General features: G+C 34.7%; 1 protein-coding gene across 1 annotated transcript in view; it reads left to right on the top strand.

The window, feature by feature from the left end:
* Window positions 1–335: 335 nt before the first annotated feature.
* LOC306869962 (acetoacetyl-CoA synthetase) overlaps window positions 336–12,342 on the top strand; it is a 30,584-nt gene continuing 18,577 nt past the window's right edge. The window contains exons 1-7 of the mRNA XM_079416942.1: window positions 336–656; window positions 1,720–1,823; window positions 2,231–2,351; window positions 4,511–4,624; window positions 6,450–6,547; window positions 8,525–8,639; window positions 8,733–8,814. Of these exons, the coding sequence (XP_079273068.1) occupies window positions 524–656; window positions 1,720–1,823; window positions 2,231–2,351; window positions 4,511–4,624; window positions 6,450–6,547; window positions 8,525–8,639; window positions 8,733–8,814 (767 nt within the window). The 5' untranslated portion in view covers window positions 336–523. The remainder of the gene's footprint in view (window positions 657–1,719; window positions 1,824–2,230; window positions 2,352–4,510; window positions 4,625–6,449; window positions 6,548–8,524; window positions 8,640–8,732; window positions 8,815–12,342) is intronic.

A 12,342-nucleotide genomic window follows, 5' to 3' on the forward strand; every position in this document is an offset into this window, starting at 1 on the left:
ATTATGTGCTTATATAAATATAGGTTTGTTGAGTTGGGGATGTCAGGGGCGAAGACATGACGTGATGATGATTAATAATGTCCTTCTCAGAAATGAACTCTTCAGATTGGCAGAAATAAATCGGATTTCCTTTTCATTACTATCTTAGATAAAACAGATAAACCGTCCACCGTGAATGTGCCAGCCAACAAATGCAAATGCTGGTTCATTAACTTCTAAAAAATCGATATATTTATTAAACAAAAACTCCTTGAGAATTATTTCTGAATCATAAACATACATTTGTGTAAAAACCTGGCACTACTTAAAAAGCGGAAGAACAAATGTAGGTCGGCAGGGTGGAGTGCGGTTGCGCGGTGGGCGGGGCTTCTGCTGCGGCTGCTTGATTATGTGCGGATGACGCTCGGAAGTGACCCATGTGTCTGACTCTGAGCTGGACCGGATCGACCCGTTTAACTCCACTAGAGCATTTCTTGCAGTCTTCATAGATTATTCACGACCTACCGGCGCGTGTCATCCGATCATGTCTAAAGACACGGAGGCCAAGAGCGAGGAGATTATGGAGTCGAAGGTGCTCTGGTACCCGGACTCTAAACGAAACACACAAATGGACCGATTCCGGACTCAAGTGAACCGGGACTTCGGGGTGAATCTGGGTGAGTAGAGCCAGCCTGGGCTAGAAGGGATGCAGACTAGTATGTCAGCTAACAACACACCCCTATTCCACAGAAAAACAAAACCTAGTACCATGGTGTGTGGTGTTAATCCCATTAATAGCTCATCATGGGTTATATCATGGCCACATTTGAGCAAAAACAGTTCAGTGGCAGATTTGGCCCACTAACATTTCTCCAGGATCCATTTTTTCTGAACTCTTTCAGCTGCATAGGAAGAGATATCTGGCTTTATGCTTCCATTCATTCGTGCATGCCACATCTCAATGCATTACACTATGAGTTATAAAACCTGGATTTAAAATCAGAGTGACCAGAGACTGGCATAGTCTCATTATCTACATGCACCTCAGCAGGCATGACATCAGTTATGACTGCTTTAGCAAACTAGTATTTGTTTGCTTGGTACATTATTCAGTTTCATCATATATTCATGATTTATGAAATACTAGTACTTACTCATTTTGCTACTAATAGCTATTGGATAGCTGCTACTGTATTTGCTTACAGCTACAGTAGTATATATTGCAGCTGTTGTTGCCAGTTTTGTCTCACTAGTTTGAAGTTGCATGAAAAATCTTAATAGTAAGAGCAAATCTGTTTCAGGAACAAATGGAATACACACCATTGATAAGGACTATACTTGTATCTATTTGATTAATAGTAAAAATAAAATAATTTAAGACCATTTAAAAACTGATTATGGTTGACCACTTATCTGAATATTGCATATAATGATTTAAAGGGTACATGTCTATACATTAGTCAGGTTATTTTTAACTTAAGTTATTACATTTGTCCCCCTTTTTATTAGGTATGTGTAACTATTCAATTAATACTACAAAAAAAAAAAAAATTGAATTGTTGCAAATAATATAAATAGGGTGTCAGATCAAATGTAATAAAAGTCTATTATGGTTGCAGTACTGATTTGTAGTATTGCATCATTGCTAAATGAAATAATCCATGCATTTTGTCTAACGGTGCTTTCAATAATTTCTTATATTTAATAAATTCAATAATAATCATTTCTTTCATTTTGAAGCTAATTATAATGAGCTGTATCAGTGGTCCGTGGACAGTTATCCAGAGTTCTGGGCACAGGTTTGGAAATTCTGTGGCATCACTTGTTCAAAGATGTATGAGGAGGTAAGTCCTTCATGTATTAATCAACTTTTTTCACATTTAAATCTATAGGCATTTAGAGGGATTTTATGTTTTTGAGTGCCACCCAGGTTCACATTGCCACAAAATGATGTCACCACAATGAATAATTAGTGTGGACTTCAACTAAGAAATCTGATTTTGTAGTAGGTGTCACGTTGTGATTGGTTTTCAGCCTTATATCTGTGGAGGTATACGTGCAATAGATGACAGAGATGATGGACAAACTCATTAGTCACATATGAATCATCTAACTTTATCCTAGTAAACATACCAAAAATACCATAAACATGACTAAAATATCCCTGTCACATATGGATGTAAAGATGTTTGCAAAAAGAGCTGCTCCATCAAACAGGCAGATGTGTGACTTTCCTCACTCTCTGTTTCAGGTGGTTGATGTGTCTAAAAGGACATCTGATGTACCGGAGTGGTTTAAAGGCAGCAGGCTGAATTATGCAGAGAACCTGCTCAAACACAAAGACCAAGACAAAGTGGCTCTCTATGCTGCAAGTAAGTCACAGCCAGTCTCAGAACTACCCAAATATATTACATCAGCATTCTGTGTAAACTATTCCTGAGCCTGTCCCTGGACGGCACATTGCCTAGACTGTGCTAGTTTCATGCGCTCTAAATACAATAATTTCATCTCAAATCAATATTTGATATCCATTTGTTTACTTGCTCTGCAAGTAGCTGAAAAATAGGCAGGATAAGATGGCCACTATTGTAAAATGCACCCTTTCTGGTTGACCCTGTTTGACTGTATATTGTCCCCAGTGAATACAATGAGAAAAATCTGAAGCCTTATGGAGTATTTTGCATGTTATTTTAAGCTTTGCGTTATTTGCAGCTTTGAGCATTATGCTCCGTTTCATTGAATGACCTACACGTCACCAATGAAGTCATGCCATAATCATAATCAGCAGAACTGAATTCAGTGGCAGTCATCCAGGTCGTATAAAAACAGAAAATGGTGATTCACTCCACACTCCCGAACTGCACTTTCAAGCAATACTAATCTATTTTTAACTTATCTAAGAACCGCATCAACTACATTCAAACCCTGGTTGCCATTACATTTTCATACCAATATATCTCCATGACCAGATGTCTCCCGATTCAAAGATTTTGTATGTCTGCTGATCTCCTTGAGCCTTTGTCAATCTGACCTACTACTTAAAAACACTAACAGCGCTGTGTGCATGTGTTTTTTATCTGTATAGATGGAATTTGTCATTGCAGTCCTCTGGCTAATGTAACACTAAGTGAATTATGCTGTCTGTAATTTGATTTGTGGGTTTAGGGTCTGTGTAGGGGCGGGATGCACGTAGTTGTGCTTTTATTTTGTGATGGATGTCCTGATGCGGATGTAATTACCAAAGTGGCATCTATCAGAAATGTACCTGCGTCACTGGCTTGTGTCTTCGTGAAATGGGGAGGCTCATTTACCTGAAAAAGTAGATTACATGGGACTCGAGCGTAAATTAAATTTAACACTTCATTTGCTGATTACGTACAGTAATGAAAAACATTACCCGAGCTGACTGCGATATCTCTGCTGCACCACAGTCACAGATGGCCAAGAATTCTCATGTTGCTCGTTAAAGTTTGTGTTTTGATATGCACTGATAATGTAAGTCTAAGATAGATTTAATTATAATGGAGACAATTTTACATACAGGACTGTTTGAAAGATTTATATGTATTAAAACAAAAAAAAAGATTTTTTTTATTATGCAAGGATGCATTAAATTGATAAAGTATCAGTCGCATTTATCATCTTTCAAAAGAGTTATATTTTGAATAAATAGTTATTTTAAATTTCGATTCATAAAAAAAATTCACACTTTATTTTAAGGTCCAATTCTCACCATTAACTTGAATTAACTATGAATTTAGCCTCAATAAATAATAATAATAGTTTGTAGCGTAGTTTTGGGATTAGGGATGTAGAATATTTCTTTATTTTCTTAAATATGTGGGTAGATAGTATTTATAGAGTTGTAACTTTTTAGTATTAGTTACTTTTTCTTATTTGTAAGTCGCTTTGGACAAAAGCGTCTGCTAAATGACAAAAGTAAAAGTAAGTAAAGTAAGAATATGGTCATGCAGAATATGTGCTTTATAAATACTAATAAACAGCCAATATATTAATAATAGGCATGCAAATAAGCAACTAATTAATAGTGAGAATTGGTCCTTATACTGAAGTGTTACCAAAAAATATGAAAAAATTATAATCTTTTCCATCACAGAAGTACATTTCATTTTGAGAAATATTTGAAGAGGAATTTTAAAATGTTATAATATTTAGCTATTTTATTTTATAAATAAAATAAAAAAAATTAAAACAATTTGAAAATAAAAATTAAATAGGCTATTTTTTATTTTAAAATATATATTTTTTAATGCCTTTGTGAGAGAGGCATTTTTTGCTAAATATTTAAAAATCCCAAATGTTTAATGCTAGTGTTTATGATTGTTATTATTAAGAAAATGTAACTAAAAATAGGCCTACTTGTAAATAATAATAATAATTTTATTTTAAAAAGTATTATCATCTTTATTTTTTTCTTTATTATTTTTTTTTCCCCTGACATGTCTGTTTAGCATGTTTGAGATTGATAAATTACAATTAAAAAAATATATATTTTTCTTTTTTTTTTAAGCTGAGGCAAAAGAGGAGATCGTCAAGGTGACTTTCGGAGAGCTGAGGCGTGATGTCGCTCTCTTCGCTGCTGCCATGAGGAAGATGGGCATCAAAACTGGAGACAGGGTCGTAGGTGAGCATCACCTCCCTTTCTCTTTCACTTTGTCTGATTCTTATTTGTTGCGCTTTCTCATCCATCCATTTGACACCCAGTAGCGGAATGAGGAAATACAAGTCAATACTGAACCAAATGCAAAAATCTAACACTGTTTTATATTGCATCGGGCCTAGGCACCCTAACCTGTTTTTCCTGCCCTCTTACTTAGCTTTTTCATTCTGTCCTTGTTTGTCTTCATGAGTGTCCCAACTCTTAGAGCCAAACAATCGCTCCTGAAATCACAAACTCCTCTATTGTGTCTCAGTTCTGGGGTTCAGCCAGCGCAATTCATGGCTGTGGATGGAGAATAAGAGGGGTGCAGTTATACCGTGGCGGGGGTATTCAGTCTTTTCAAGCAGTGCAGATTTGAAACTTCAGTGCATTCAGGCCAGCTGAAACTGGAGGTTTGTTAGGAGCTTCAGATGCTTATGTCTCCACCCTGTGCTTTGGCAGCATGTGTGAGTAATGGTGATGTGAGAGGGAGAAAAAAGTGTGTGTAATCGCTGACGTCATTCTTTAGAGGATTAGAGGGGCGTGAGCAAGATGGAATGAGATTTATACAGATATACTCTATTAAGACATTTAGGATAGTTTTATGAAAATCTTTTTTTGGCTCATTTATGGTCTGCCAGTTAAAATGAGTACATTTATGGGACATTTAATACATACAACTTTTATAAGTATAACATTTGAATGAATAACTTTTCATTTTATTATATTCATAATTCAAAATAATTTTTTATTTAAAAAATATATTTTATTCGAATAAAAAAAAAAAAATCCAAATTATATTTTAAAATATTTTACAAATGTTTTATTTAAAAATGAATTTATTTCTTTATTTTTTTTATATTTAAAAATGTATTTTTATTTATTTATTATTTTTATATTTTCCCCTGTGTGTGCTTGAGTGTTATGAGTGGCTGCTGTTTGTCTAGGCCAAAGCAAATTTCCCATAGTGGGAAAATAAAATGTATTTAATCGAACATCGTTTATCTGTAATAATTATTAACTAGAGAAGAACATTTAGATTGCTATGAAAATGTGTGTGTGAGTTAATTCTGCTGTAACATTCCTGTACTGTGCCTGTTTTATAAGTATGTCTACGTGGATGCAAACATGGCTGTGTGTTCACAGAGGTGTGTCTGTTTTTAAGATTGTGTGTTATGTGATGTAAGAGTGTAGACGTTTACATAGGCTGAGTGTATTGTTCCTGTTAGGGTGTGCAGTTCTGTGTGTTCATGTATAAAGTGTGTTTCTCTCTAGAGTGTCCTTGTCTGTCCGCTTGATTTACAGCGTGTGCACGAGTAGGAGAGAATATATGGCCAAGGTTTATTGCCGCAGAATCATTTAGCTAATGGACATTGCTTTCTGTCTTTTCTTTCTCTATTTTGTTCAAAACACTAAGTATTTTGGGCAGGTACTTTCTTACCAAAGTGACTTGTTGAGGCAATAATATTTAAATGTAGTCGCAATCTCAATTAGGATTCACTAGAAAAGACAATAAAATAGCCTGAATGATTAATTTAACGAATTAGAGTTGATAAATGATATATAAGAGAGTTATTAGTGAAGTCAAATGCCTCGTTGGCATTGCAATTGTATTTTATATAGTAGTTGCATATTAGGAGCTGTCATTTCCCACCTTTGTGTAATATTTTCAGTGACTCTCTTTTGTCAGTGTAATCATTTTTATTATATTGTGCCTGCTAAAATAACTTGCATCTCCTAAGAGTCATTCTTGCACAATTTAGGTGATCCATTGCCGTTTCTAATGTAATGTTGTGTGATATATTCTCAGGATATCTTCCCAATGGGATTCATGCTGTTGAGGCTATGCTCGCTGCTGCCAGTATTGGTGCCATCTGGAGTTCAACCTCTCCAGATTTCGGTGTCAATGTAAGAGCTTTACATGCACAATGGTTGCTGTTTTACCGTATGGCAGCTATAATGTATTTTTTTTTTAATGGAGTATTTAGCAACCACTTCCATTTTTCTGTGAGATGTGGATCATCAGAACATGCAAAAAATCCGGTTGATCATTTTGATACAGAGAAACCTGAAAAATTGGTCAACGTTTATATATATTTTAATGATGATAATAATAATAATAATGATGACAGACACAGCCACTTAATTTTTCTATGTACACTACATACCATTTTAAAGTTTGGGGTCAGTAAAATAGTTTTAAATTTGTTTTTAAAAAAGAAGTCTCTTGGTAGGGTTTATCCAAGGCTGCATTTTTTTTAAAATCAAAAATACAGTAAAAACGGTAATATTGTGAAATATGTGACCTTGGACCACAAAACCAGTCGTAAGGGTCAATTTTTCGAAATTGAGATTTATACATCATCTGAAAGCTGAATAAATAAGCTTTCCATTGATGTTTGCTAGGATAAGACAGTGTTTGGCCGAGATGCAACTATTTGAAAATCTGGAATCTGAGGGTGCAATAAAATCAAAATATGGTCCAAATGAAGTTCTTAGCAATGCATATTACTAATCAAAAATATTTATATTTACAGTAGGAAATTTACAAAATCTCTTCATGGAACATGATCTTTACTTAATGTCCTAATGATTTTTGGCATAAAAGAAAAATCTGTAATTCTGACTCATACAATGTATTTTTGGCTATTGCTACAAATATACTCCAGCGACTTAAGACTGGTTTTGTGCTCCAGGGTCACATATTATTACAATTTAAAATAACAGTTTTCTATTTTAATATATCTATAAAATGTACTTTATTTCTGTCATGGCAAAAGCTGAATATTTCGAGTAAATCATTGCTCCAGTCTTCGGTGTCACACGATCCTTCAGAAATCATTGTTATATGCTGATTTTGTGCTAGAATAGTTTATTATTATCAATGTTTAAACAAGTTGTGCTGCTTAGTACTTTTATGAAAACTGTGATGCATTTAAGATTCTTTCAATAGAAAGTTCAAAAGAACGGCATTTATTAGCATTATGTCTTTACTGTGATTTTAGATCAATTTAATGCATCTATGCTGAAAAAAAAAGTTCTTGCAAACTCCAAACTTTTAAAAGGCAGTGCATGTTACACAGACAATTGTTTGGCTTACTCCTTCCTCACTGTCAGTCACTGAAATGTAAAATGCCAGATTATTAATTTTAATAAATAATAGATTAAAAAACCTGACACCGATGGATCCAGTGAGTGGTGTGGAGAAATCCTATCCTGATGTATGAATATCAGATTTGCACGTTGGCAAAAAGAATGACTCAGAATGCCCTCGGCTGCCAGGCATTGCTGTACCACGCATTCATATGCCCACATGCCTTCATACTGACACTGGGGCGGTTTGTTGTCATGAGCTTCCACTCGGTTCTCTTCTTGTGTTTTAAATGCACTCTATATACTCTATAAGCAAAAATTAGTATATAATAATAGATTAATATTCCGCTGGTCATATTATCGCAACATGTCTGCCCCCATGAACAAAAAAATAGGTCACCTAATCATTAATTCTAGCTGTCTTCAAATGTGTGTGTGTGTGACCTGTTAGCTATGTCAGACATTCTGTCACACACACACACACATTACCTCTCTCTCACACACACTCTCCTATGAGGAGATTAAAGTAAGTCTACAGCCCCCTCAGGGCCGAGGTTATTCCATAAATAGGACAGGCTCTAGCAGATAAAGCAACACAACAATGTTTTGTTTTTTAAAAAGCCTTTGATCAATTTAATGCATTGTTGCTGAATAAACATAAAAAATTACTATATATTTTGTGTATATATAGTATATTTTAAATGTATTATAGAAAGTTTTTTTTTTTTTCAAATATAATGTAGCTTACATGTGTTTTTATTCTATCTTTAATGTGTCTCTTTTCATCTTAAGGGAGTTCTAGACCGAATTTCTCAGATCCAGCCCAAGTTGTTATTCTCAGTAGCAGCTGTTGTGTATAACGGCAAGCAGCATGACCATATGGAGAAACTCCAGAATGTTGTTAAAGGTATAAAGCACACATTTCAGCCCACAATTTTCCCACCATTTCGTCTTGTTAATATGCATGCATTTCATGGATCCTCATATATTCCCCCCCCAGGTCTCCCTGACCTGAAGAAGGTTGTGGTCATTCCATACGTTCGCTCTCAACAGGAGACGGACCTCTTCAAGATTCCCAACAGGTCTGTGCATGATGTGTGTTTACATCATATTTCAATATCACATTTCTTTTTATTATAAATTGTGCTGGTACTTCCATTTGAATGTAGAAGTTCAATTCACTTGCCCAAGTATATTCATTTTTAAACCCCAACTTGAGTCATGCAATAATTAGGAGTTGTAGTGTACTTGTATTAATAAATATATTTTAAATAGAGGTGGAAAGAGTAAGAAAATATTCTACTCAAGTACCATTACATTAATGAAATTTTACTTAAGTACAAGTAACAGTCTAAAAATCTACTCAAGTAAAAGTAAAAAGTAGCTCATTTAAAATTTACTCAGTGTAAAAATTATTTAGTTACATTTTAACAGTGGGAGGGAGGCAAAACTGGGATAGTCCAAGGGTGCCTAACTCAGTTTCTGGGCCCTGCACAGTTTAGATATAACCCTAATTAAACACTTCTGATGCAGCTAATCTAATCATTTAGGTTTATTTGAAAACTACATGGTATGTGTGTTGGAACTAAACTCTGTAGGGCTCTCCAGGAACTGAGTTTGACACCCCTGGGATAGGCCTATAAATCTTAAACTAGTTGTTTTTAATTAAAGGAATCAGTTATTTAGAATAATAAGACATTTGGGCTGTTACCAGCCAAATTAAATCAGTATCAATAAAATTAATCTTTGCAATGCAGAGGAAACACAGAATCTGAAGTGGCATAGATGTATTTACACACTGTTTAATGCAGGACATGAATGCATTTAACCTGCAATTATAAATGCAGAAATAATGTTTTGATAAGACATAAAATGTTGAATATTTTTGAAATTATATTTTTGAAATGATAAATTGAAATTATAAAAAAAATAAAAAGATATTTTAAGCGTGAAATTAAAACCGCCAGTAGGTGTCACCAAGTCACTGTTAATAATTGAGTCATCTCTTAATTAACTTCTTGTTTATTGACCTGTTGTAAAAAATCTATATGTAATCATGTTGATTTTTGGAGAAAAAATGGCACTCTTCGTGTGATATTGATTTACTATGAAATGATATAAATATATAGATTTTCTGTCCCTGTATCTTACATTTTTTATCATTCTAAATGCATTTTAACAGACTGAATCATGCAGTGAAAGAAAGCACTCTAAATGCGCACACACTAGTCTAATCTACTAGACTTCACGGCACTCTGTAGGAGAGTTTTGTTTGGTTTTTGGCAAAATACTGATAATGTCAAATCCACATCGTTAAAACAACAATTACGATATTATCGCAGACGATATACAGTGCCCTCCAAAAGTATTGGAGCAGTAAAGACATAATTGCTCTGTTGGCTGTGGAGTCAAGACATTTACAAATATGATTAAAAGATGAATATGAGACAAAACTACAGAATGTCACATTTTATTATTGGGTGATTCAACACATAGATGTTTTACCAGCTAAAAAGTTCAGCACTTTTATAGTTTGATCCCTCTATCTGATGTGATCATAAGTATTGGAGCAGTTGCCTCACAGGTCTTTCTAAGTGATCAGCTGTGTCCCGTTGCATTAATTCTTCAGATATTAAAAGCAGGGAATGTGTCGTAACAGTTATATCCATTACTTCTGCATTCGATGATGACACGCACAAACCAGGATGAAGATGAGGGAGCTGACTTTGAGAGAAAAGAAAGCAATTTGGATGCTAAAAGAAAAGAGGAAGTCAGTTAGAGCTCTAGCAAAAACAAAGGGCATGGAGAAATCAAGAGTTTGGAAACCACCAGCAACACCAGCAACCAACAACGACCTGATCGGCTGAGAAAATAACAGTAGCTGATGACAGACAAATCATAAAAGCTGTGAAAATGAATCCTAAAAGACGTGTCTGTAAAATCACCAGCAACTTCCAGAAAGCTGGGGTGATGCTCTGACAATCTACTGTCCTCAGGAGACTTTGACACAGAATTACAGATGCTACACAGCAAGATACAAACCTCTGACCAGCACCAAACATAGAAAGGCAAGGTTAGAGTTTGCAAAAAAGCACAAAGGTGAACCAGAAGAGTTTTGGAACTGTGTTTATGGACCGATGAGACAAAGATGAACCTTTATTTAAGTGATGGAAAGCAAAAATGTGGAGAAAAAAGGGAACTGCAATGATCCCAAGCATACAGCCTCATCTGTAAAGCATGGTGGAGGTGGTGTCATGGCATGGGCATGCATGGCTGTCTCTGGAACAGGCCCTCTCAACTTTACTGATGACTTAACGTATGATGACAGTAGCAGAATGAATTTGGAAGAGTACAAAACCATCTTGCCTACCAATATTCAAGATAATGCCACCAGATTCATTGGGAAGTGCTTCATATTGCATCAGGACAATGACCCAAAACACCCTGCAGTTCAGTCCAGGAATTTATAAGGGCAAAGAAATGGAAAGTCTTAGATTGACCAAGTCAATCTCCAGATTCAGAATTCAACCTCTTCCAGGTCTCCCTAGGCAAACACAGCTTACACTGCATAATGGAGCATAAATATGGCCAGGGGTTCACTTCATTTCCTTCGAGTTCAACTTCATCCGAATACGACAGGGTTTGGTTTTCAGCTGGGTCTGCAGTCTTGTCCATCTGCATCTTTCTTGGGATTTTAGCGCCAGTTTGTTCTCCTGCCCATTATTTACAGCAGTAGTTTCCAGGGAGCGAAACACTTTTTTTTTTTTACTCAGTAATGTGTTTTAAAATGTATTGAAGTACAGTACTTCAAACAAAATATACTTAAGTAAAATTACAGATGTGAAAAATTACTTTAAAAAGTAGAAGTACATTAAAAAGTTACTCAATTACAGTAACGCTACTTTCCACCTCTGATTTTAAATAGAAATGACCAACTTTTTCTCTATACACTATCATTCCAAAGTTTGGGTTCAGTACTATTTTTATTGTATTTTTTTTAGAAGAAATTAATACTTTTTTCAGTAAGCGTGCATTAAATCGATCAAAGGTGACCGTAAAGTCATTTATAGCGTAACAAAAAAATTCTAATTAAAATAAAACTACTCTTTCTACTCATTAAGGAATTCTGAAAATATATATCATGGTTTCCACAAAAATAACTGTTTTCGGCATTGATAATGATAAGAATTGTTACTTGATCACCAAATCAACATATTAGAATGATTTCTGACTGCATTTTTAAATGTATGAAATAGTAAACAGTTATTTTAAATTATGATAATATTTAACAAAATTATTGCTTTTACTGTTTTGTATTATTATTTGATCAAATAAATGTAGCCTTAGTGAACATAAGAGATGATAAATGTGATTTTGGTTATTTTTTATGAAACTTCTTTACTGTTTTGCAACCTGTGGTTGTGCTAATTGCATTGCAACTGGAAACTACTACTTGGTACACATAATTGCAATTTTTCTTGAAGAGAGAGTTCATACAAAAATGAAAATTGAAACGAAAATACCGTGTTGAACACAGTAGAAGATATTAGGAATTTGGGGCTTCAATAGATTTTTCATGTCAAGTCAGTGGCTATCAGCAGCTGTTTGGT

This window comes from Barbus barbus (assembly GCF_936440315.1).
Source record: "Barbus barbus genome assembly, chromosome: 5".
NCBI classification, from domain to species: domain Eukaryota; kingdom Metazoa; phylum Chordata; class Actinopteri; order Cypriniformes; family Cyprinidae; genus Barbus; species Barbus barbus.